Below are 24,946 nucleotides of genomic sequence, written 5' to 3'. Positions count from 1 at the left end.
GTCAATACCGAAATCAGATAATAATATTCTTTGTAGCCAGAAATGGAGAAGCTCTATACAGTCAGCAGAAACAAGACCAGGAGCTGACTGGCTGAGATCATCAGCTCCTTATAGCAAAATTCAGGCTTAAATTGAAAGTGGGGGAAACCACTAAGCCATTCAGGTATGACCTAAATCAAATTCCTTATGAATATACAGTGGAGGTGACAAATACATTAAGGAATTAGATCTGGGAGACAGACATCCTGAAGAACTATAGACAGAGGTTCATAACATTATGCAGGAGGTGGTGACCAAAACCATCCCAAAGAAAAAGAAATGCAAGAAGGCAGAGTGGTTGTTGAGGAGGCTTTACAAATAGCTGCGAAAAAAGAAGTGGAAGACAATGAAGAAAGTGAAAGATACACCCAACTGCATGCAGTATTACAGAGAATAGCAAAGAGAGAGAAGAAAGCCTTCAGTGTACAAGGCAAAAGAAATGGAGGAAAACAATAGAATGGGAAGGACTAGAAATCTGTTCAAGAAAATTGAAGACATCACGGGAACATTTCATTCAAAGATGGGCACAATAAAGGACAAAATATGGTAAGGACCTAACAGAAGCAATAGAGATTAAGTACAGCTGGCAGGAACACACAGAAGAGCTATACAGAAAAAGTCTTAATGAGTCAGATGACCCCAGTGGTGTGGTCACTCACCTAGAGCCAGACATCCTGGGGTGTGAAGTTAAGTGGGCCTTAGGAAGCATTACTAAGAGCATGGCTAGTGGAAGTGATGGAATTCCAGCTGAGCTATTTCAAATCCTAAAAGATGATGCTGTTAAAGTGCTACACACAATATGTCAGCAAACTTGGAAAAGTCAAAAGTGGCCATCGGACTAGAAAAGGTCAGTTTTCATTCCAATCCCAAAGAAGGGCAATGCCAAAGAATGTTCAAACTACCATAGAATTGCACTCATTTCACATGCTAGCAAGGTTATGTTTAAAATCCTTCACACTAGACTTGAGCAGTATGTGAACTGAGAACTTGCTGATGTAAAAGCTGGATTTAGAAAAGGCAGCAGAACCAGAGATCAAATTGCCAGCATTTGTTGGATCATAGAAAAAGCAAGGGAATTCCAAAAAAACATCGACTACTGTTTCATTGACTATGTGAAAGCCTTTGACTGTAAGGGTCACAAACAAACTGGGGGAAATTCTTAAGAAATAGGGATGCCAGACTATGTTACCTGCTTCCTGAGAATTCTGTATGCAGGTCAAGAAGCAACAGTTAGAACTGGACATGGAACAACAGACTGGTTCGAAATTGGAGATGGAGTACAATAAGGCTATATATTGTCACCCTGCTTATTTAGCTTGTGTGCAAAGTACATCATGCGAAATGCCAAACTGGATGAATCTTAAGCTGGAATCAAGATTGCCGGGAGAAATATCAATAACCACAGATATGCAGATGATACCACTTTTAATGGCAGACAGTGAAGAGAAACTGAAGTGCCTCTTGATGAAGGTGAAAGAAGAGTGAAAAAGCTGGCTTAAAACTCAACATTCAAAAACTAAGATCATGGCGTACAGCCCATGACTTCATGGCAAAATGAAGGTGGAAAAGTGGAAAGAGTGACAGGTTTTATTTTCTTGGGCTCCAAAATCACTGTAGATGGTGACTGCAGCCATGAAATTAAAAGACACTTGCTCCTTGGAAGGAAAGCTGTGACATGCCTACACAGCATGTTAAAAAACAGATGCAAAGGTCTGTATATTCAAAGCTATGGTTTTTCCAGTAGTCATGTACAAATGAATGTGAGTGTTGGGCCATATAGAAGGCTGAGCGCCAAAGAACTGATGCTTTCGAATTGTGGTGTTGAAGACTCTTGAGAGTCCCTTGGATTGCAGGGAGATCACACTTGTCAATCCTAAAGGAAATCAACCCTGAATATTTATTGAAAGGACTGATGCTGAAGCTGAAACTTCAATACTTTGGCCGTCTGATGTCAAGAGGCAACTCATTAGAAAAGACCCTGATGCTGGGAAAGATGGAAGACAAAAAGAGAAGAGGTGGTAGAGGATGAGATGATTAGATGGCCTCACCAACTTGATGGACATGAATCTGAGCAAACTTCACTATCAGGAGACAGTGAAGGCCAGGAAGCCTGGCATGCTGCAGTCCTTGGTGGCGCAAAGAGTTGTACACAACTTCAGGGACTGAAGAACAGCAACAGACTGTAGGGATATTTACCAGTAAGAAACAGTTCAGTCAGAATAGCTAACTCATGCAAATGCACCAAGTGAGAAACAGAAGTATGTTTAAGAAACTGTAAATACATTGCTGTTGCTGGATTATGCAATATAATAGGACATTTTCCCAGAATAGAGTCAGCTTACTTAAAACCTTGTATGAAAAGGTAAAAGGTTTGGAACTGTGTCGTTCCAAAGTGAAAAAGAAGTTGATGAAGGATCTGTGAAAATACTTCTAAGTGGTTAATGTAGTTCTGGTGTTACTATGGAAGGCACCACCATAACTTTTGAGTTTCTACCTAGATTTATTAAAACTATCCAGCTTCCATTGATTCTTTTTAAACAAATAACATAATACTCTATCCTGTGCTTTTGCTAATACTGATTTCTTTTTCAGCAAATGGTTATTGAAAATGCACGAGAAAAGATACTAAGCAACAAGTCTCTTCAAGAAAAGCTTGCAGAAAACATTAATAAATTTTTGACTAGGTAAAATATTTGTGTTTAAAATACCTACTTGTTTTTGCCTACTTGAGAACTATGATAAAAGTTTTCCTTTGTGTATTACAGTGACAATAGTATTGCTCAAGTACCTAAGCAAACAGATAGCAACCCTGCTGAACCAGAGACTTCAATTGATGAACTCCTGGGACTTCAGGTACGGTTAAGGTGGGAGGAGTGTGTGTGTGTGTGTGTGTGTGTGTGTGTGTGTGTGTGTGTGTGTGTGTGTGTGTGTGTGTGTGTGTGTGTGTGTGTGTGTGTGTGTGTAGTAGATATACTCATCATTAAAACTGATAGTATTCTGGTTTCATTTCAAAACCATTGCTAACCATATGTATAAGATGCTTTAAAATAATAATTAAAATACAGATTTCCTTCATTATCCAAATATAATCTGTTCCTGAAAATGTGTTGGTGAATTTTCAAAATGAAAATTGAAATATTTTTTCCTGTTGTATTAAAAAATAGTTTGCATACATCACTGTATAAGTTTTAGGCATGCGGTACAATGATTTGATTTAAATATGTTAAAATTGCTTTATTGAGATGGTAGAATAAGACATTCCTAACCGGTCTGGTAATTGTAACCGGTTCTTGCAGCTATCTATGATTTTCCTGCATCCATACAACAACCAATCATGTATTTCATAAACATGCATTTCATGTTTAATGATTAAAGATTCATTAGTGGATGTATTTTTGCTCATTAAGGAGTATTGTACAGTGTATATAAAATAAATTACATTTCTTCTGCACTGGCACAAACTATATAAAAATATAAAGAAACAATGAAATGATACGTTAAACTTATGTGAAGAGTCCAAGTAATATTTAACAAAAAGTGAGCAAGACACTTTAAAAAGAAGTTACCAACTAAATGAATACTTGTCTTGAGATTTACTGCTGAGAGAATCTAAATAGGGGCTATAGTCACTTGCTGTCCAGTGACCAGTGAAGATGAAAGAGGATGAGCTGGTAAAGGAAGAGTTTAACAATATGTGTTTTAAGATTTGCAAATATCTTTTTGAAGAACAGCTGAAATTGTGGTTGTTGCATATGCTTTTACTTAGACTCTGAGATAATGTAGTCATTTTGTTGCTCTACCACAAAAGGAATTCATAATAATGAATTCACGATAGCAGTTTACTTTCAGATAATGAATTCCGAGTAAAACCACTGAGTTTTTTTTTTTTTCTTTTTGTCACTTCCTTCAGAATACTTAAAAAAAAACTTTTTATACATTTTCCTATAGTGAAATTCAATAAATTTTAACAAAATATGAAAAAGCTTTTTGAAAGCAGCCTGGCTTCCCTGATAACTCAGTTGGTAAAAGAATTCTCCTGCACTGCAGGAGACCCCAGTCTGATTCCTGGGTTGGGAATATCCGCTGAAGAAGGGATAGGCTACCCACTCCAGTATTCTTGGGCTTCCCTTGTGACTCAACTGGTAAAGAATCCGCCTCTAATTCAGGAGACCTGAGTTTGATCCATGGATTGGGAAGATTGCCTGAAGAAGGGAAAGGCTGCCCACTCCGGTATTCTGGCCTGGAGAATTCCCTGGACAGTCCATGGGGTGGCAAAGTCAGACACAACTGAGCAACTTTCACTTTTTAAATTATTTAGCAATCTTCCACTGTCTTAAAGTTTAACATATCCCCTATTCTAAATTTTTATAATCTTCGACTCCTTGCTTATATTTTCTCCCCAAATACATCAGGTGCTTACTGTAATCAAGACACTCTGTTAGATACTGTGAGAAGTTATAAGAAAATGGAGACACAGCTCTCTGTTCATGGTATTCATAATATTGTATATTGGGGAAAAGTTAAAAATTCAGATTTCAATAAGTTTGAAAGAACAGCAATGGAGTAGTACATGCATCAGCTTCACTAAGAGAACAGAGCCACTTGTACAAATAGGTAAATTTTTAAAATATTTTTATACATCTTTGTGACCTTGGGATGGGCAGGATATCTTGGGTTATACAAATCACCAACTGATTTTAAGACTTCCTTAAATTCAAAAAAAGTGCTTGTCAAAAGCAACATTAAAGGGGCTTCCCTGGTGGCTCAGTGGTAAAGAATCCACCAGCCAATACAAGAGACACCAGTTTGATAACTGATTTGGGAAGATCCCATATACCCGTGCACCGCGACTGCTGAGCCTGTGCTCTGGAGCCCAGACGCTGCCACTGCTGAGCCCACGAGTCACAAGTACTGAAGCCTAGAGACCGTGCCTCACAACAGGAGAGGCCGCTGCAGTGAGAAGCCTGTGCACCACAGCTAGAGAGTAGCCCCCGCTTGCTGCAACTAGAGAAAAGCCTGTGCAGCACCAGCACAACACGCCAAAAATAAAAAATAAAATTTTTTTAAGTTTTAAAAATTAAAAAGCATCATTAAAGAAAACTAAAAGGCAGGCCGAGAAGTTTGGAACATGTATTTCAGGATTCTTTCAATTATGATTTTTAAAGTTTGAATGTAATGAGAAATTTACTAAAAAAATGTTTTTCCTCAGCAGTAACTTTTCTAAGAGGGTATGCACCACTTCATACTTTGATTAACATTGGATTGTTGACTCTTGACATTATTTACATTAGGATAGATTTTCAAGTTCATAGATAAAGAAATATTTGTTCAAGCTCCTGGCTTTCTTCTAAGTCACGTTTCATCAAGAATTATTGATGTTCTCTGTACATCTTCATTGCCAAGGTTAAGTGGTTCTTTAGTTTTTCTTTTCATTTGATGGCCATTTTCATTTTAAAAATGCAAGCTTTTAATCATTTCATGAGAGTTCCACCTTATCTCTTGCTCCACACGAATTTCCTCTCCCTTGGGATCCAAATGTATGCTTCACCAAAGTTGAAGAATTTAAACAGAATTTAAAGGTAGCTTTTGGCATGCTGCTTTTAAGGATGAGCATATAAGCAAGGATTGTCCAACATTTAGAGGAAGTATTTAAAATATGGATACAGGGACTTCCCTGGCAGGCAGGAGTTAAGACTCCTTGCTTCCACTGCAGTGGGCACAGTTTCCACCCCTGATGAAGGAACTAACATCCCACATGCTTCATGACACAGCCAAAAAAAATCAAAGATTTTAAAAAATAAAATGAAGAGTCAAAAACAGGCAGATAAAAAGAGTGAGATAGATTTATATTGGAGGATCTAGAAAGCAGTGTACAACAAACTAGTATGAAGTAAGCTGATTAAAGAACATTATTAAACCAAACTCATAGAAAAAGAGATATGAGGTGGAAGAATTGGACAAAGGTGGTCAAAAGGTACAAATTTTCAGTTATAAGTGCAGGGGATGCAATGTACAACACAGTGACTACAGTTAACACTGCTGTAACAGCTTGAGGTTAGGGTGCTGACCCCACATGCAATCAAAAGCGCACTTCAAACGTTATATCAGCCCTTCGTGTATCAGTTCCACAAGTACAAATTCAGCCAAAATTGGATTTTGTAGGGCTATAGTACATATTTATTGAAAAAATTCTGCATATAAGTGGACCTGCACAGTTCAAACCTATGTTGTTCAAGAGTCAACAGTATTTGAAAGTTAAGAGGATATATCCTAAGAGTTCTCACAAGGAAAAAAAAAATTTTTTTCTTTTTAAAAAATATATATGAGATGATGAATATTAAGTAAGCCTTTGGTAATCATTTCACAGTATATGTTTGTCAACTCATTACACGGTATAACTTAAACGTACACAGTGGTGTATGTCAAGTAATAAAGAACAGTGCAGCTTGATTTTACTTTGTATACGTAAATATTCCTATGTTTATTTTATTTTAATGTTTGGGAATATATTCACCAAAGCGATTAAATAGTAGAATTAGGGAACATTCACTTTCTATTTGCTAGTCTTGTTTTAATTTAAGTGAATAGTGTTATAATGAGAAGAAATTTTCTTGGAAGGGAATAGATGTCCTCTAATTTACTTTGCTGGTATTAAACCATATCAATTCAGTTGGAATCACTTTTGTATGTTTTGTTTTTGCAGAGTGAGATCCACATGTCTGAAGAAGCTATACAGGATATATTGGAGCAGACAGAATCAGATCCAGCATTTCAGGCACTCTTTGATCTCTTTGACTATGGTAGGTAGACCATTTCTTTCAAGATAGTTTGGAAACAATGTTTCTCCAATTTCTTTAGAGAAATAGCTTAAAGAGTGAAATAGCATATCCCAGAGCATCTGGAGAAAGTTCCTGTTTTTTCATATGAAAGAGTGTTTTCTTTCTTTTTAATTTTGTCTGCACTGGGTCTTCATTGTGGTGTGTGGGGCTCTCTAGTTGTGGCATGTAAGCCTGGTTGCTCTGAGGCATGTGGAATCTTAGTTCCCCAACCAGGGGTCGAACCCACGTGCCCTGCATTGGAAGGCTGATTCTTAAGCACTGGACCACCAGGAATGTCTTGTTTTTCTAAAGATGCTTTAGCTATAAAAGTAGAGAGCAGTCTTGTGGGTGAGAGGGATAGTGTGGGGCAGTATTTCCAGTCATCAAAAATGTGTTGTGGTCTACTACTATGCATACATTATACTAAACACAGTTGGATAATACAAAAGAAATAAAAATATTGGCATTGCCTTCTATCTTACGGCCTAGTGCAGTAGTGCTAAAAGTATAGTCTCCAAACTAGCAGATCAGAATTATCTGAGAACATGTTAAAAATGCAAATTCTTGGATCTGTATATTATTATATACAGTATCATAAGTGATACTTATGATACCATGATATACAGTAGTATAAGAAGTACTGGTCTAGAGGAAAAATCATACTTAATCAATGATATATAAGGCAACATGTTAAAAACTGTAATCAAAGGACTATAATTAAAACCAAACTTTAGTATTTGCTGACCACTGTTGAGATGTATTAATTGGTGCTTATTTTTATTTTGGTCATTTAACCAGTTGTTTCCCTATTCCCGTTTTAACAGGTAAAACAAAGAATAGTAAAAATATATCACAAGGCATTTGCAGTCAGCATATGGAAACCAATCCCAGTGTAGTCTTAGCAGGTGAAACTAATCTAGCAGTTAAAGGTACTTTTGAAACAGAAGAATCTGGTAAGAATTTGATTTTGTTAATATCAGTCTAAATTCTAATATCAATCTCAAAATCTCTAAGGCACAAAGTGTTGTTTAATTTGAAAATTGTTTGAATTATTCCCATGCTCTTAGTACTTTGATTAAAAGATGAATTTTTATTACTTGTTCCTTCATGATGTAATAGACTTGACATGCACAATTTGGTGTGACTAGTGTTGACCAATTCAACCAAAGTCTATAACTTCAAACATAATTTTTTGAGACACATATTCAGAATAAATCCCTAATATGTAAGGTTGGCTTGTGCTATTAATCATCCAGCCTAGCAAGCAAATACAGCTGGGTGCTCAGTATCTATACCTCTTATTTAGAGGAAATTGTATACTCTGCTGATGGTCCTGAATTAATAGATTTTATGAGGTTTTAGGTCATATTACCTGTATCTTTACTAAGTCACTTTATGTTTCTGCCTCTCATGGAATACCAGTGTGGCACATAATTGTCCTACAGTAACTGAGGACAGGCAGGGAATATGTCTGTCTTAGATCTTTTAAAATTTTGCCAAGTTTTTTAAAATTTCATTTTTGTGATGCATGCTAAGTCGCTTTTCAAGTTATGTCCGACTCTTTGTGACCCATGGACTGTAACCCTCCAAACTCTTCTGTCCATGGGATTCTCCAGGCAAGAATACTGGAGTGGGTTGCCATTCCCTTCTCCAGAGGATCTTCCTGACCCAGGAATCAGACCCATGTCTCTTAAATCTCCTGCATTGGCAAGTAGGTTCTTTACTGCTAGCACCACCTGGGAATCCCTTAAGACTTGCAAAAGTGTACAATAAAAATGTACTTTGTTCATTGAATTTTCAGCAAGCAAACACACACATAACAATCTCTCAGGTCAGAAAATAGAATACCGCCAGCACCACAAAAACATCTGTTCGTATTCCTTCCCAACCACTACTCCTTTCATAACCGTTATCCTGGCTTCTCTCATGTTATCCTGGCATCTCACACTTGCTAAACTTTATGCCTGTTTGGTACCACTCTGTCCATTTCTGTCTACACCAAGGTATGCCAACGTAATCTTTTTTGTTCATCTGTTCTTAAATGCCATTACACCTTCCAGCTCTGTCAAAAAACCTCATGACTCCCAAGTTTCACATTATGTCTTCCAAAACCTAGTTTTGGAATATGTCAGACTATATTCCTACTGAAAGTCCTTTGCCTGTAGCCAAGCCCAATCCTCCATTTCTTCTTAGGTTGAATTGAAGTAGAATGTCTTTCTCATATATATTATATGTGGAAGATTGTACCCTGTCCTGCACAAAATTAAACTTGAAATCCTATTTTCTAAAAAGGTCTCTTCCCACTTGATTGAAACTGACTACCTGGATATAATTTCTACTGATTTCCCCACAATAGGGATTTTCATGCACTCCATACCCACTATTATGTTACCAGTGTCACATTAACAGAATTTGATGATGGTTCCTATACATTTTTCTAGATTTTTCCCATTATATATTTCATATTGTTAATATTTCCTAAACTGTGAATGATGTATGACAGTATATCAGTATTTTCTCAAATGCCCTTTTTTTCTGACTATTGCACTTCTTTTATTTGTCAAGGTCTCCTCATGCCATACCTCTTTTTTAATACTTTCTCACATTCCATAGGCTTGAAGAGGTGCCTTTTGTTCCTATACTGTTACAGTTATTAGCATGTTTTATTATGACTTTCTGTTCTGTATATGCCTCCCTTTCTAGATCACCAAGGGCAAATTGGATCATTCACCTTTATATCCCAGTACTGATCATATGATTGATATATGATGTGTAGTAAATGTTAAACAGTACACAGTAACATCAAATATTGGTTATGCAAAATGTACTTGGCCCCATTGCATCTTCTTAATGAATATATCAAATAGTATGGTAGAAGTTGAAAAGTCAGCTGTTTTGAAAAAACTGTGTAGCCGATTTTTATATATTGGTATATATTAAATGTTCTTAAGAGTATATGTTTTTTTCTTCATGTGTCATCTGTTTTCTAAAAAGCTTGAAAAATAATTTGACACGTGTATAAATAGGCATCAGTGATAAGAAAAGTATCTGTAAGTTTTTTGATACTCAAAAAATGAGAGAATTTAATATATTTCCATGTGCTGGTATGTCAAAGATTAATTATCTCCTTCTCAAAATAGGCTTAGCACTAAAGATGACTACCTCAGGCTGTTATACACACTCACCATATGTTTCTGCCATCCTAATATTTTGCAGATGATCCATCTGGTCAACCCTCATTTTGTACTTCCTATCAAAGTGGAGACACTTCAAATGTTTTGAAGAATGGCAGCAACCATGATGAGCTTAGACAGGAAGCCCAGGAACATTTTTCCCACATAGACTCTAGCATCCAGAAAAAGGCCTTTAAAACAGTTGTATCTACTGAACAGAAGTGTAACCTTGATATTACCTTTGAGTCTGTGCCCAGTTTGAGTGACTTTAACGAGAGAGTAAACTCTGATGCTGAATGTAATCAGCATTGTGCTGAATTATACACCAGTCAGATGTCCACTGAGGCTGAAATGGCTCTGGAAGTTGAAAAGAATTCTTTGTCTCCAAGTGTACAGAATGAATCTCAGTTACAGCCCGACCAGTCTCCTATACCAATAAGTTCAGTTGTTTCCCTTGGTGGTGAAACTCACAGTGAGAACTTAATTCTTTCTGGAAAAACTTCTCAACTTTTACCCCAAAATATTCCATTAGCTGGAAAGGCATCTGAAAAAGGTCAGTTTTGTGAAAGTTCTGATGATACAAGAAGACTTAAAGCTGATTTCCCTGATTCCAAGTCACTAGATTCTAGAGAAATTCGTCAGAATAAAATTGAAATTAATAATGTGTTACCAGTTGCATCACAGCAACTTGCAGATTGCCAAGATAATTCTTCACTTCAGATATTACCTGCATCTATTGAAAATTCAGGTTTAACTGTATCTGAACAAAAAGTAGAAATTCACCTTGAAGATTCAGTATCTTCAATTAAACAGCCTTCTAATGATTCATCATCTGTTGAGCTAACTCATGCAATACATGAAACTCAGTCCTCCAAGTCTGAGAAAGCTGCTTTGGATTCACAAGAGCCTTCATCTTCTGTAAAAGAAGATGGAGATAGTATTTTTCTCTCTTTAGGTGAAAATAACTGTGAAGAAGTTACATTGATGCCTTCAGAAAGTAATCCTATAGAAGATAGACATTCTCTTCCTTCAGAATCTGTGTGTTCTTCAGTGAGGGAGTCTCATCCCGAGTCCCAGAACACTAATAATAAATCTGCTAAGGACAAACCTACAGAGATAGATGCATCAAATATAGTCTCTCTCAAAATTATCATCAGTGATGATCCATTTGTTTCCTCAGATACTGAACTTAACAGTGCAGTTTCTAGTATCAGCGGAGAAAACTTGCCAACTATAATTTTGTCTTCTCCTGCTAAATCACCTGCCAGAAATGCAGAATTAGTTAAATGCCTGTCTTCAGAAGAAACCACAGATGCTGTCTCATCTGCTGAAGGAACCGGGGATTCAGCCTCAATGGAACAGAGCCTTTTAGCACTCAAACCTGAAGACTCTACAGTAAACAACATGCAGAATGAAGACAGCATTGCTCTTTCAACCAATGTTACGCCATGTGTTTCCAAGGATGGAGGATACATACAGTTAATGCCAGCTACGAGCACAACTTTTGGCAATTCAAGTAATATTTTGATAGCTACTTGTGTAACTGATCCAACAGCCTTAGGAACAACTGTCAGTCAGTCAAATGTTGTGGTGTTGCCTGGAAATTCTGCACCTATGACTGCTCAACCTCCACTATCTCAATTACAGACACCCCCAAGGTCAAATAGTGTATTTGCTGTCAATCAAGCTGTGTCACCCAACTTTTCACAAGGTAACTAAGAACATCATAGTGAAGTTCATTGCTCTGGGATGGGATCAACTTTCATTTGTGTGTGTAGTGATTGGCTAGAAGGTAATAATAAATCATGGATGATAGTGTAAGATTCAGAAATTTGTGATTATGCTGTCTCTACTTTAGAGAATTCAGTCACACTTCTTTTTTAATCTACTGCTCAGCTATGGAATTCAGTGGTTTAATTTTTCACTTCTTTTTCTTTCCACACTTACTTCTCAATCCATGTCTAAGCTATAAGAAAAAGAGCAGTGGGGAGGCTAATTCATCAAAAAGCTGTATACCTACTAAAACTCAGTGTTGTGGGAGATTTTTCTTAAATAGCTGTTAGAGTCTTGGTTTTCCAGACATTTATTACATGTTTGGACAGACTTCCAAGACAGAACTTGAATTTCTCCCTCTGTAATACCCTTTGTAATTTCTCACTGTTTTCCACCTTTGAAAATTGATACCTGTCTTTTGAATTCTTTGCTTGTAGGAGGACTTATGGCATTTACTACATTCATTTTATATGTAGTTCAATTGAATGCCTGTGTTAATGGTCGTTCTTGATTGTATGTTCCTTGAAGGTGGAGTTTGTGGCGCATTCATCTACACTTCTTAGATTCCCAAGCTCTCCCCCGCTCCCCCGCCACTTTTTTTTTTTACATTTGGGCATAGTTAAAGCAGATTAAATATCAGCAGTTAAGTATCAAGACTGATGGATCTAAAGTTAAAGAAAGGGTCAGAATTAGTAGGCCGTGTGGATCTTCAGCTGAAGTTTAGAGAAATGAGTAGTATTTGGAGTAAAAGGAAGGGAATCTTAAGCAGCACAAGGACAGATAGGTATTTGAGAGACTTGAAAGTGTTCATGAAGGTGAGGAGATCAAGCTAGTAGGAGCAGTTAATGAACTTATTAGGAAAAGATTCACTTACAGGAAAGGGTTAAATGAATTATGATAGCCATAGACTATATTGTTGACGTTTCCGTGTGAACATTGTACTTTCCCCCACAGTTTTGACTGGTTGCTCACTTATCTGGACCTTTTTGGACAAATACAAGTGAAATAATAGCTTGGGTTTGTGAGTAAGTCTTAGTCAGTCTTCAGTTAGGTAGGACCTAATTTTATGGTAAAAGATTCAGACTTGAAACCTTACTACCAACTTTTCAATCAATTTCACTGTTTTCCCTAGGGGAATCAAGGTTACAACTATGATATGATCTCCTGGCTATAGAGTCTTATGCTTACTCATGATGTTTAGCTTGACTAAATGCCATAGAATAGTTTACTTCAGATTGACTTTTTCTCAATTTGTTAGCCTTGCTGTTGTCCCTAATTTTTTAAGGAAAGTAGATTTATATAAAAAGGAATTTATAATTGTATAGAATTTATTTCAAATTAATAATTACTTTGGTGCCTTATATTTATAAGAGAAAAATCCCATTTTATTGAGAATTGTTGTTTTTGTTGTCATCTTTGATTTTGAAGGATCTGCCATTATAATTGCTTCTCCAGTCCAACCGGTACTTCAAGGAATGGTGGGAATGATTCCTGTATCTGTGGTTGGACAGAATGGAAATAGCTTTTCTGCTCCTCCTCGGCAGGTAAGATTTATTAACTGAAAATGGCTCAGTGCCACTTTTCAAACAAAATATAATTAATGGAGTCTTCTCTTGTAGGTCCTTCATATGCCTCTGGCGGCACCTGTATGCAATAGAAGTATCCCTCAATTCCCTATCCCTCAAAAATCTTTGAAGAGTCAGGGACTAAAAAACAAACCTTGTACAGGTATGCTTTTATTCATGTCAACTTTATGTAACCTTTTGTTTTTTGTTTTTTTAATACTAATAGCTTTCCTAACAGGTGATTATCCAACCTTTGCTTAAGTTTTTTGCAATAATTAGGAAAAAAGACAAATGGAACAGAACAGAATTTAGAAAGAAATCATGTATTTATAGGAACTTGTATGTAGTAGAGATAACATCAGAAGTCAGAAGAAATAGGATTCAGTTCAGTTCAGTCACTCAGTCATGTCCTACTCTTTGTGACCCCCTGGACTGCAGCATGCCAGGCCTCCCTGTCCATCACCAAATTCCAAAGTTTACACAAATTCATGTCCATTGAGTTGGTGATGCCATCCAACCATCTTGTCCTCTGTCATCCCCTTCTCCTCCCACCTTCAATCTTTCCCAGCATCAGGGTCTTTTCAAATGAGTCAGTTCTTCGCATCAGGTGGCCAAAGTATTGGAGTTTCAGCTTCAGCATCAGTCCTTCCAATGAACACCCAGGACTGATTTCCTTTAGGATGGACTGGTTGGATCTCCTCGCAGTCCAAGGGACTCTCAAGAGTCTTCTCCAACACCACAGTTCAAAAGCACCAATTCTTCGGCGCTCAGCTTACTTTATAGTCCAGCCTCTCACATCCATACATGACCACTGGAAAAACCATAGCCTTGACTAGATGGACCTTTGTTGGCACTAATGTCTCTGCTTTTTAATATGCTGTCTAGGTTGGTCATAACTTTGCTTCCAAAAAGTAAGCGTTTTTTAATTTCATGTCTGCAGTCACCATCTGCAGTGATATTGGAGCCCAAGAAAATAAAGTCAGCCACTGTTTCCACTGTTTCCCTATCTATTTGCCATGAAGTGATGGGACTAGATGCCATGATCTTAGTTTTCTGAATGTTGAGCTTTAAGCCAACTTTTTTCACTCTCCTCTTTCACTTTCACCAAGAGGCTCTTTAGTTATTCACTTTCTGCCATAAGGGTGATGTCATCAGCATATCTGAGGTTATTGATATTTCTCCCAGCAATCTTGATCCTGGCTTGTGCTTCATCCAACCCAGTGTTTCTCATGATGTACTCTGCATCTAAGTTAAATAAGCAGTGTGACAGTATACAACCTTTGACATACTCCTTTTCCTATTTGGAACCAGTCTGTTGTTCCATGTCCAGTTCTAACTGTTGCTTCCTGACCTGCATACGGATTTCTCAAGAGACAGGTCAGGTGGTCTGGTATTCCCATCTCTTGAAGAATTTTCCACAGTTTATTGTGATCCACACAGTTAAAGGCTTTAACATAGTCAATAAAGCAGAAATAGATGTTTTTTTGGAACTCTCGCTTTTTCGATGATCCAGCAGATGTTGGCAATTTGATCTCTGGTTCCTCTGCCTTTTCTAAAACCAGCTTGAACATTTGGAAGTTCACGGTTAACATATTGCTGAAGCCTGACTTGGAGAATTTTGAGCATTTCTTTACTAGTGTGTGAGAGGAGTGCAATTGTGCAGTAGTTTGACCATTCTTTGGCATTGCCTTTCTTTGGGATTGGAATGGAAACACCTTTTCCAGTCCTGTGGCTACTTCTGAGTTTTCCAAATTTGCTGGCATATTGAGTGCAGCACTTTCACAGCATCATCTTTCAGGATTTGAAATAGCTCAACTGGGATTCCATCACCTCCACTAGCTTTGTTTGTATTGATGCTTCCTAAGACTCACTTGACTTCACATTCCAGGATGTCTAGCTATAGGTGAGTGATCAAACCATCCTGGTTATCTGGGTCGTGAAGATCTTCTTTGTGCAGTTCTTCTGTGTATTCTTGCTACCTCTTCTTAATATCTTCTGCTTCTGTTAGGTCCATACCATTTCTGTCCTTTATCGAGCCCATCTTTGCATGAAATGTTCCCTTGGTATCTAATTTTCTTGAAGAGATCTCCAGTCTTTCCCTTTCTTTTGTTTTCCTCTATTTCTTTGTACGGATCACTGAAGAGCGCTTTCTTATCTCTCCTTCCTATTCTTTGGAACTCTGCATTCAAATGGGAATATCTTTCCTCTTCTTTGCTTTTCACTTCTCTTCTTTTCACAGCTATTTGTAAGGCCTCCTCAGACAGGCATTTTTCTTTTTTGCATTTCTTTTTCTTAGGGATGGTCTTGATCCCTGTCTCCTGTACAATGTCAGGAACTTCTGTCCATAGTTCATTAGGCACTCTGTCTGTCAGATGTAGTCTCTTAAATCTATTTCTCACTTCCACTGTATAATCATAAGGGATTTGATTTAGGTCATACCTGAATGGTCTAGTGTTTTTCCCCACTTTCTTCAATTTAAGTCTGAATTTGGCAATAAGGAGTTCATGATCTGAGCCACAGTCAGCTCGCGGTCTTGTTTTTGCTGACTCTATAGAGCTTCTCCATCTTTGGCTGCAAAGAATATAATCAATCTGGTTTCGGTGTTGGCCATCTGGTGATGTCCATGTGTAGAGTCTTCTCTTGTGTTGTTGGAAGAGGGTGTTTGCTATGACCAGTGCGTTCTCTTGGCAAAACTCTGTTAGCCTTTGCCCTGCTTCATTCTGTACTCCAAGGCCAAATTTGCCTGTTACTCCAGGTGTTTCTTGACTTCCTACTTTTGCATTCCAGTCCCCATAATGTAAAGGACATCTTTTAGCTCTAAAAGGTCTTGTAGGTCTTCATAGAACCGTTCAGCTTCTTCAGCATTACTGGTCGGGATATAGACTTGGATTACCGTGATATTGAATGGTTTGCCTTCGAAACGAACAGAGATTATTCTGTCATTTTTGAGATTGCATCCAAATACTGCATTTCGGATTCTCTTGCTGACTGTGATATCTACTCCATTTCTTTTAAGGGATTCTTGCCCACAGTTGTAGATAGAATGGTCATCTGAGTTCAAGTCACCCATTCCAGTCCATTTTAGTTCACTGATTCCTAAAATGTCAATGTTCACATCTCCTGTTTGACCACTTCCAATTTGCCTTGATTCATAGACCTAACATTCCAGGTTCCTATCAGTATTGCTCTTTACAGCATCGGACCTTGCTTCTATCTCCAGTCACATCCACAAATGGGTGTTGTTTCTGCTTTGACTCCATCTCTTCATTCTTTCTGGGGTTATTTCTCCACTGATCTCCAGTAGCATTTTGGGCACCTACTGACCTGGGGAGTTCATCTTTCAGTGTTGTATCTTTTTGTCTTTTCATACTGTTCATGGGAGGCACCCCACTCCAGTACTCTTGCCTGGACAGAGGAGCCTGGTAGGCGGCAGTCCATAGGGTTGCTAAGAGTCGGGCATGACTGAGTGACTTCACTTTCACTTTTCACTTTCATGCATTGGAGAAGGAAATGGCAACCTACTCCAGTATTCTTGCCTGAAGAATCCCAGGGACAGAGGAGCCTAGTGGGCTTCCGTCTATGGTGTCGCACAGAGTCGGACACGACTGAAGTGACTTAGCAGCAGCAGCAGCATGGGGTTCTCAAGGCAAGAATACTGAAGTGGCTTGCCATTCCCTTCTCTAGTGGACCACATTTTGTCAGATGGTTTGTTTAGTAAATGAAATCTACCAGCTATTATGTATTACAGAGAAAAGATAATCTTTTCCTCACACTGTATATAAAATTAGGAATTCCAAGAAGGTAAAAGTTCACAGGTAAAAGTGAACAGCAAAGAAAATAATAAAAGAAAATATAGAAGAAGAATCCTAATGAGGGCTGAAATAAAGGATTGCTTTTGAAAAATGAAAAAAGAATAATTTATAAATGGAAAAAATTTGATAATGCTGACTACTCTAAAGTTAATGATTTTTAGTACAACGAAAGACAGCATATGCAAAGTAACATGAGATTTTCATTCAAAACCTTTTTGAATATTGTGCTGAGTTCTCAAACTTCTCTAGGTCAGACTTTTTAATCTTCGTGGGTGACAAAATGCCTAACCCTCAGAACTTTTGACTCATTTCATTTCTAAGTCTTTTTAATATTCTTTTCAGCCAATCTCTCCCATACCTTTACTTCTAATTTTTTATAAGACCTATGTAATTTTTAACAGTCAGTAACCTCTCTCAAAATACTCTCATTTTCTTGGATATACCATTGAATCTCTCTTCAACCAGTGAGAGCTCTTACTACTTGAATCCTTACATTTACCTGAATTTTCACTTGGGTTCATTTCCTTCCCTATCCAGGCTAAATCCCACAATCTACCACATCAGCCACTTTTCCCATTATTCCTAAACACTTTCGTATTCACATTCTTCTAACATGTCCACTTGACCCTCTAGTCATGGATCTATGCAGCCAACGATTTCTCTGCCTTTACACTTGGGCTTCTTAGCATTGCTTTAGAATATCACTTTGCTGACAAAGGTCCATATAGTCAAAGTTAAGGTTTTTCCAATAGTCATGTACAGATCTGAGAGTTGGACCATAAAGAAGGCTGAGCACCAAAGAATTGATGTTTTTGAATTGTGCTGGGAAAGACTCTTGAGAGTCTCCTGGACTGCAAGGAGATCAAACCAGTCAATCCTAAAGGAAATCAACCCTTGAATATTCATTGGAAGGACTGATGGTGAAGCTGAAGTTCCAGTACTTTGGCCACCTGATGCAAAGAGCCGACTCATTGGAGAAGACCCTAATGCTGGGAAAGATTGAAGGCAATAGAAGAGGGTGGCAAAAGATGAGATGATTAGATAGCATCACTGACTCAGTGGATATGAATTTGCACAAACTCTGGGAGATAGTGAAGGCCAGGGAAGCCTGATGTGCTGCAGTCCCATGAGGTCGCAAAAAGTCAGACACGACTTAATGACTGAACAGCAACAGCAGAAGTGATGCTATTCAGTAACATGTAAAATTTTCTCACCCTTACTACCACTTAGTGATCATTTTAAGTGTCTACCTGTCTTCTTTCTCTCCCATTTCTCCTTCATACTATTTCATATTTCCACAGGTTTTTCCTCACATCTATTCAGTCAGTACTATCCTCACTCTAAACCAGGGATTTTGATTTTTATCAATAGTAAAGTCCATTTTTTCACATCACTCCCACTTAATATGTACCTGTTCATCTAAAATTATTCTTCCCTTTTTCCTTCTTTCTTAGAGACATATTTCATTCTTTCTAAGGTTAATGCAGTTTATCTTCTGTCTTCTGTGTATCTTCATCTTTTCTTTTCTGGCTCCTTCCCTCTGTGGCTGTTCAACTATAGATACAAGGATCATTCCCACCATTCCTCTAGGTTTTTTCCACCTGCCAGCCCTTTATCCCCAACCCTGTTTATCTCCCAGTCTTTCTTCATCCATATTATGTCCTTTCTCATATTTCTACTAAAACTGTTTACAGTCACCAATGACCTCCTAATAATGCCATATGCATTGGATGTTTTCCATTCTTACCTTACTTTACTTCCCTCTAACAGTTAATACTGTTGGTAGCTTCTAGAATGAATGCATTCCTCCCTTTCTCGTTTTATGTAACTTAAGATCTACATACTCTACATATCTAAGTCTCACTTCTTCCTCAAAAACCTCCTCTGCTTACCTTTTCCCTCTTGGTTAGTGTCAACATGTATTCCTCATTTATTCTTCATATCTGTGTGAGTGCCCATCTGTAAGACCTTCATCATCTTCTACCTCTAATATTTATAGCCATCTAACTAGAATTCCTATTTCTAATTCATCTTCTGTACTGTCGCCAGAGTGACTTCCTAAAACAAATCTATTCATGCATCATCTCTAGTTAAAACTCTTAAAAGATTCTCTTTTGAATAATCTTTTTTTGAATAATCAAAAACCTCTTGAATAATACACAAAGTCCTTCACAGTATCATCTTTGCTTTCCTTTCCAGCTTCATATCTTGCTGCCCTTCCACGTAAAGTCAGAAGTCCTTGGAAATTAAAATATGGATATTAAAACTCTAGAGCATGTCCTCTGAGTGACATAAGCTTGCAAACATGACACCTTAAATAGGCAGAATTTTTAAATAGGAATAATACAGTGTTTTCTTTAAGTAACTTTTTGGATCTAAGTAATGCCCTTAACTGCTGTATTGATAATTGTAATTTGTAGATTGAAGACTAGATTCATATTTGCCTGAAGTTGAAGCAGGTCATTTGTTACATATTTATGTTTCTTCAGTAAAATGGATGAGTGATCATCTTGTATATCACTTGTATACCAAGCTATTTTTTTTAGATCCAGTATGTGAAAGTATTTCATTTGTACATTAGCCATAGCTTAAATTTTTCTCATGATGTCAGATTCTGTGATCTTTTCTTTCAGAGAAATGTACTTTCAGGAATGTTTTTCTTTTCTAATAACTTATTTATAATTACAGGGAAACAGGTAAATAATTTGGTGGATTCATCAAGTCACTTAGTTGGATGTCATGCACAGCGGTGAGCATAAAAGTAGTTTCTGTCATAAGGAATTTGAATGCTCAAGTTAAAAACAAAGAATTTCTTTATGTGGCTAATAAAAAGAGTTTTCTTTCTTATAGAACTGAAGTTTCTGACAAGATTATGGGCACAGATCTTGGGAAAAAATTGGAAGAAACCACAGTTCCCTTCTCAGTAGAAAGTACAGTTCCAGTTAGCAAGCCATTTGAAAGCCACAGACGTGTGCTGTGTTTTGATAGCACTGCTTCTCCTGTGGCAAATACACAGGGGACAAATCAAAAGTTGGTGTCCCAAAGCAAAGAAAGGAATGACGTTTCATTTTCTAACCTTGACTCACCCATTGTGTCCTCCACCTTAAAACCCCCTTCTAATAGTTCTGTCAAAAGAGAGCGGGAGAAACCTTCTGTGCCTAAAATTTTATCTAAATCAGAAACTGCCATTGGCCGACATGCCACCATAAAAGAAACTCAGTCAGAAAAGAAAGTTTCACCAACAGAAACTATACTTGAATCTTTCCATAAAGCAACAGCTAATAAGGAGAATGAACTGTGCAGCGATGTGGAAAGGCAGAAAAATCCAGAAACTTCAAAACTGTCTAATGGGCAGCAAAATGGGGGTGTAAGGAATGAGAAAACTGTAACTTCACTTCAAGAGCTGACCAGAAAACAAGGCACATCCTCAAACAGTAAAAATGTCTTTTCAGTAGGTGCACCTGTGAAGGATTTGAAACAAGAACAAAGCAGGTCTGCCAGTTCTTTGATTAACCCACTCACCAAACATCCCACAGAAATGTTACAAGATCTTCAGTGGCATAGCCCAGTAAATCGGCTCACAGATAGTACTGATTTACCTGTACCCCGAACATCTGTCTCAGGAGCAGGGGAAAAACTTAAAGAAGAACCTACAGATGGTATCAAGGTCCCTTCTAGTAGGCGTTTTGGTGAAGACAGCACACCCAAAGTAATGGTCCCTCCTGTCACGCCAGACTTGCCTGCCTGCAGCCCTGCCAGTGAAACGGGCAGTGAAAACAGTGTGAACATGGCTGCCCATACATTAATGATTCTCTCCAGAGCAGCCATCTCTAGGACTACTTCATCTACTCCTCTAAAAGACAATACCCAGCAATTTAGAGCATCTTCAAGGAGCACCACAAAAAAGCGGAAAATTGAGGAATTAGATGAGCATGAGCGAAACTCCCGCACTTCTAATAAAAATCTTGCAAATTCGTCAATGCCAATGAAAAAGAAGAAAATTAAGGCAAGTTTGAAAGTCTTTCATTTCAAAACCACATGTTGTCCTCCGTTCAGTGCTCAGGTTAAAGGTCTCACCATTTTTTGCTGTAGCTACTTAACATTTAATCAAGATAGCTTTGGGTTTTGACTGACAAAATGCATTCTCTAGCAGTATCTTTCAGCCATTGTGGTACTCAGAAGTTAACTAGGTGAAACATTTTCCAAACAATTGCTAAGGCATTTATTTATAAACATCTTCCTTGGGAAAAGGTGTTTTTAGTTTCTGTCATGGTAGGACCCGAGATTTGGCGGAAAGAGTGACATAACATGAAAAATTGGGAAGCCGCTGTTATTTGTAATTATCAAGTGAAAACTGCTGTGCAGCTCCTCCATCTTAGGTTTCTTTCCCATGTCCTGCCATCTCTTCCATAGATTCTTACACATGTTAATATGTTGGAGCAATGTAAAAGTTAAATTTACCTGTCTTTAACCATGCTTACCTGAGGAAAGTAATATAGGGTTATCACTGATAAGTTAAAAGTCATCTTTCCTCAACCTGTTTAGCCATTTAGTAAGTGGAATATGAATAGAAAGATTTAAAATGTCATAAAGGAGGTATGATATCAAGGAAAGAGTCCTGGTTTCTAAGCCTGGGCTGAATCCTGCATCTCCTGCATATTGGTTCTATTACCATTATTAAATAGCCTGTAACATCTCTTGAGTCTTAGCTGCATCATTGGACGTGAGGTTACACACATCTTAGCCAATGGCTGTGAGACTAAATGTAGTGTTTGTAGAGTGCCTAGAGTGTATTAAATATTTGGGACTTGTTACTCTTAAAATCTTAGTAAAGCTTACTGAGGTTTATGGTTTAGCAATAATGAGTACCATATATAAAAAGCATGTTCTATCTTGTCTCTTTCAACATTCATATACTCTGAATTTGTATAATGTTTTGTGCTCTAAAATAATGTTGAGGTGCCATTGAAGTATAGTTTATTAAACTTGGATTTATAAAAAATTGTGTCTACCTTTCTATATAACTAAAATTCTGATGAACTAAACCGTTTTGACAAAAATTTTGGTAGTGTATTAAGTTCTACATGACTTAATAAGAAAGCTAGCTTTTTTACCTTGTTTAAGTTTGATATGTTAACTTACTTCATTTTCTCTTTCTTTTTTTTTGACAGAAAAAGAAGCTACCCAGTTCATTTCCAGCTGGAATGGATGTGGACAAATTTTTGTTATCATTGCATTATGATGAGTAAATATTCTGAACATATAAGAACAGTAGCTATTTAAAACTATGATTCCTTAAACTGTGAGTGTAGGGAATGAGATACTGACAGAATCTGAGAGCATGACCTGCACTTTCTTCCATTGTATTGAAATTTCACTTTATTTGTAAATCATGCTGTTTTAAAGCAGCTTCCTAATTTGTAAATAGATGTACCTGGTATTGTGGAAAAAACATTTGCAGAAATGTAAGTAAAGCCAATCTGCAAAACTGTATAGCTTTAACAATTGCATCTTGTTAATATTGTGTAAATCTTGTTGAAATAAGAGGTTAAATCAGCCTGATGTTCTTTTATTTTTTGGTTTCTTATGATCTCTAATTTTGAAACTTATTCATCTGGAATAGTTGCTCACTTTGAGTGGGAAAATTACACTTTTCCTTGTAAATTGCCTTCAGTAATTGTCCTACAAGACATCTGAAGACAGCCAGTAATTAGTACAGAAGTGATAAGGAATTCAAATGGTAATAAAGTAACCAGAAATTAACAATTTGGGTTTTTTTCCTAGAGTGAATACTTTGCCACTCCTTATAATTGCAGTAAAGATTGTATTCCTAAAATTTTACACTTTGTCTCTTCTGGTTGTTTTGGTCTCTTTGTTTTAAGAAGAGAATATTAATGCCATTTGAACACCATTCGAGTGTTCTGATCTTTCATTTATAACTTGTAAGATCTTTTACAAAACTTCAAGCATTTAGACTATTGAGCCATAAAAAGTTTGGTTATGTAGTAGTTGACATTTCTTGGTATGTATATACTTCTCCCCTGAATACTGGGGATTTAAAGAATTGCACTAATTCATGAACTTTTTACATAGTAGTGACCAATGCACATTTAATTTAAATCTTGTGTTCTATGTTAAAGCTTGTATGGAGGATTATCTTCTGTTGTCCTTTTAGAAAGCCATGTCCATCATAAGATGTAAAAAGAGAAATCATAGTTTTCTATTTTAATTTAGTTTCTCCTAAAATGGGCTGTGTTACACTTGGATAGAGGATGTTGTCTCTGTACCCCTTAAAATATTATAGAGTTACTCTCAAAAGGTCCTTAAGGAGAATGAAAGAGGTGCCTTCTGTATATTAGACTCACACACATTAGCCAAGTTGAAGAATTGGTTTAAACCTTTAAGTGAGTATAGAGATGATAATTCGTACTTGACCAGTTGTGCCTAGATATTAAAGTATGTTCTGTTAAATGCTTTCTGTTTTGTTTAATATCAGTGTATGCAAGGTTTTTTCTGAAAATGTCTATATTTATGAGTCATTTTCCTCAACCATTTTTTTCTTTAATACTGGGCCTTTAACATTCTACTTTAACGCAACAGTTTTCAATGTGGAAATCACGTCTTACTTGCCGAACCTTACTGCAGAAATTTGTGTTGTAATAAATTTTTATGATGTGGAAGTGGTCTGTTTCTAAAGAACCAGGGATAGTTAATACAGTTAATGTTTATTTAACTCAGCTTGATACTGTACAGTTAGGTTTGAATAAATATTTTCATTAACTTCAAAAGTTTGAATTCTTTGATATTGGCAGTTATTCTAGTTTAGATACTTTTAATAAATCCCTTTGCAAGTCAGTTCTTGTTTTCAGAAGTTTACATAATGCTGAAGATTATAAATTTTCTTCTTATTCAATTAATTTGTATATGCTAAGTACTAAGAATTCATACACTAGTAAAATAAACTCACTTTCTTCAGGATTCTTTGTTCAGTTGGCCAGGATCTACTAGATATAGTACGCAGACAGTCTGTATTCAGAGCTTTCGTTTATGTTCAAGAGCAAAACCATAATTCCCATTTTACCTTTAAAGTCAAAATGTACTGGACTTAATTGCTGTGCCTGGCCCTCCTTTTTTGCAACTACATGTAAGGATCCACTGTTTCTTTGGACATTACTTAGTGTACTCGGCTGTATGCCAAATCTTAGAAGTCTTGTGATTAAAATATTTGATTGTTTTAGCCCTGTATATTGTTAGAACCATTTAGTAATTAGGTTGAAATTGTATGTAAGTTAACATCCATCAGCATTCAGCCAAAGGCTAGATGTCATGACTAGTAGGAAGACCAAGGTTAAGCTTTGATCAAAGGAGTAATTGTAAAAGCATGTTGCCATATATTCTATGTTCATCATTTTTCAAGCCACCATCTCTCAGTCTCAGACTTAACTTACTGAAATTATGTATCAAATTTTGACTTTAGTATTATGCTTTCTCTTTTAATAGAATTTCCTCTTTTTTTAAATATTGGATAACATTTTTGCATACTTTCTGGTCTTTTTGTCCTAAATTGTTTTTTCTACATAATTGAACTTAAAACTGTAAATATAACTTCCTAGTTTTTTTTTTTACTTCAAATAATATCAAGCATTATCCAGTTTTTAGCTCTTATTAAAAAATAACTAGCAGTGAACATGTTTGTAAATAAATATTTATGTTTTCGATTATTTCCTTAAGCAGTATTTTAGAGAATGGAATTACCAAGTCAAAAA

General features: G+C 36.8%; 1 protein-coding gene across 3 annotated transcripts in view; it reads left to right on the top strand.

Annotated features, from left to right (window-relative positions):
* LOC122449683 (protein NPAT) overlaps positions 1-24,706 on the top strand; it is a 53,065-nt gene extending 28,359 nt beyond the window's left edge. For all 3 annotated transcript variants that reach the window (XM_043481583.1, XM_043481584.1, XM_043481585.1), the window contains 10 exons: positions 2,632-2,723; positions 2,805-2,892; positions 6,743-6,839; positions 7,682-7,810; positions 10,074-11,741; positions 13,232-13,347; positions 13,423-13,531; positions 19,869-19,929; positions 20,031-21,186; positions 22,352-24,706. In XM_043481583.1, the coding sequence (XP_043337518.1) occupies positions 2,632-2,723; positions 2,805-2,892; positions 6,743-6,839; positions 7,682-7,810; positions 10,074-11,741; positions 13,232-13,347; positions 13,423-13,531; positions 19,869-19,929; positions 20,031-21,186; positions 22,352-22,429 (3,594 nt within the window). In that variant the 3' untranslated portion in view covers positions 22,430-24,706. The remainder of the gene's footprint in view (positions 1-2,631; positions 2,724-2,804; positions 2,893-6,742; positions 6,840-7,681; positions 7,811-10,073; positions 11,742-13,231; positions 13,348-13,422; positions 13,532-19,868; positions 19,930-20,030; positions 21,187-22,351) is intronic.
* Positions 24,707-24,946: the final 240 nt, after the last annotated feature.

Source organism: Cervus canadensis, chromosome 11 (genome assembly GCF_019320065.1).
Source record: "Cervus canadensis isolate Bull #8, Minnesota chromosome 11, ASM1932006v1, whole genome shotgun sequence".
Lineage (NCBI taxonomy): Eukaryota > Metazoa > Chordata > Mammalia > Artiodactyla > Cervidae > Cervus > Cervus canadensis.
This window is presented reverse-complemented; position numbering and strand designations above follow the sequence as displayed.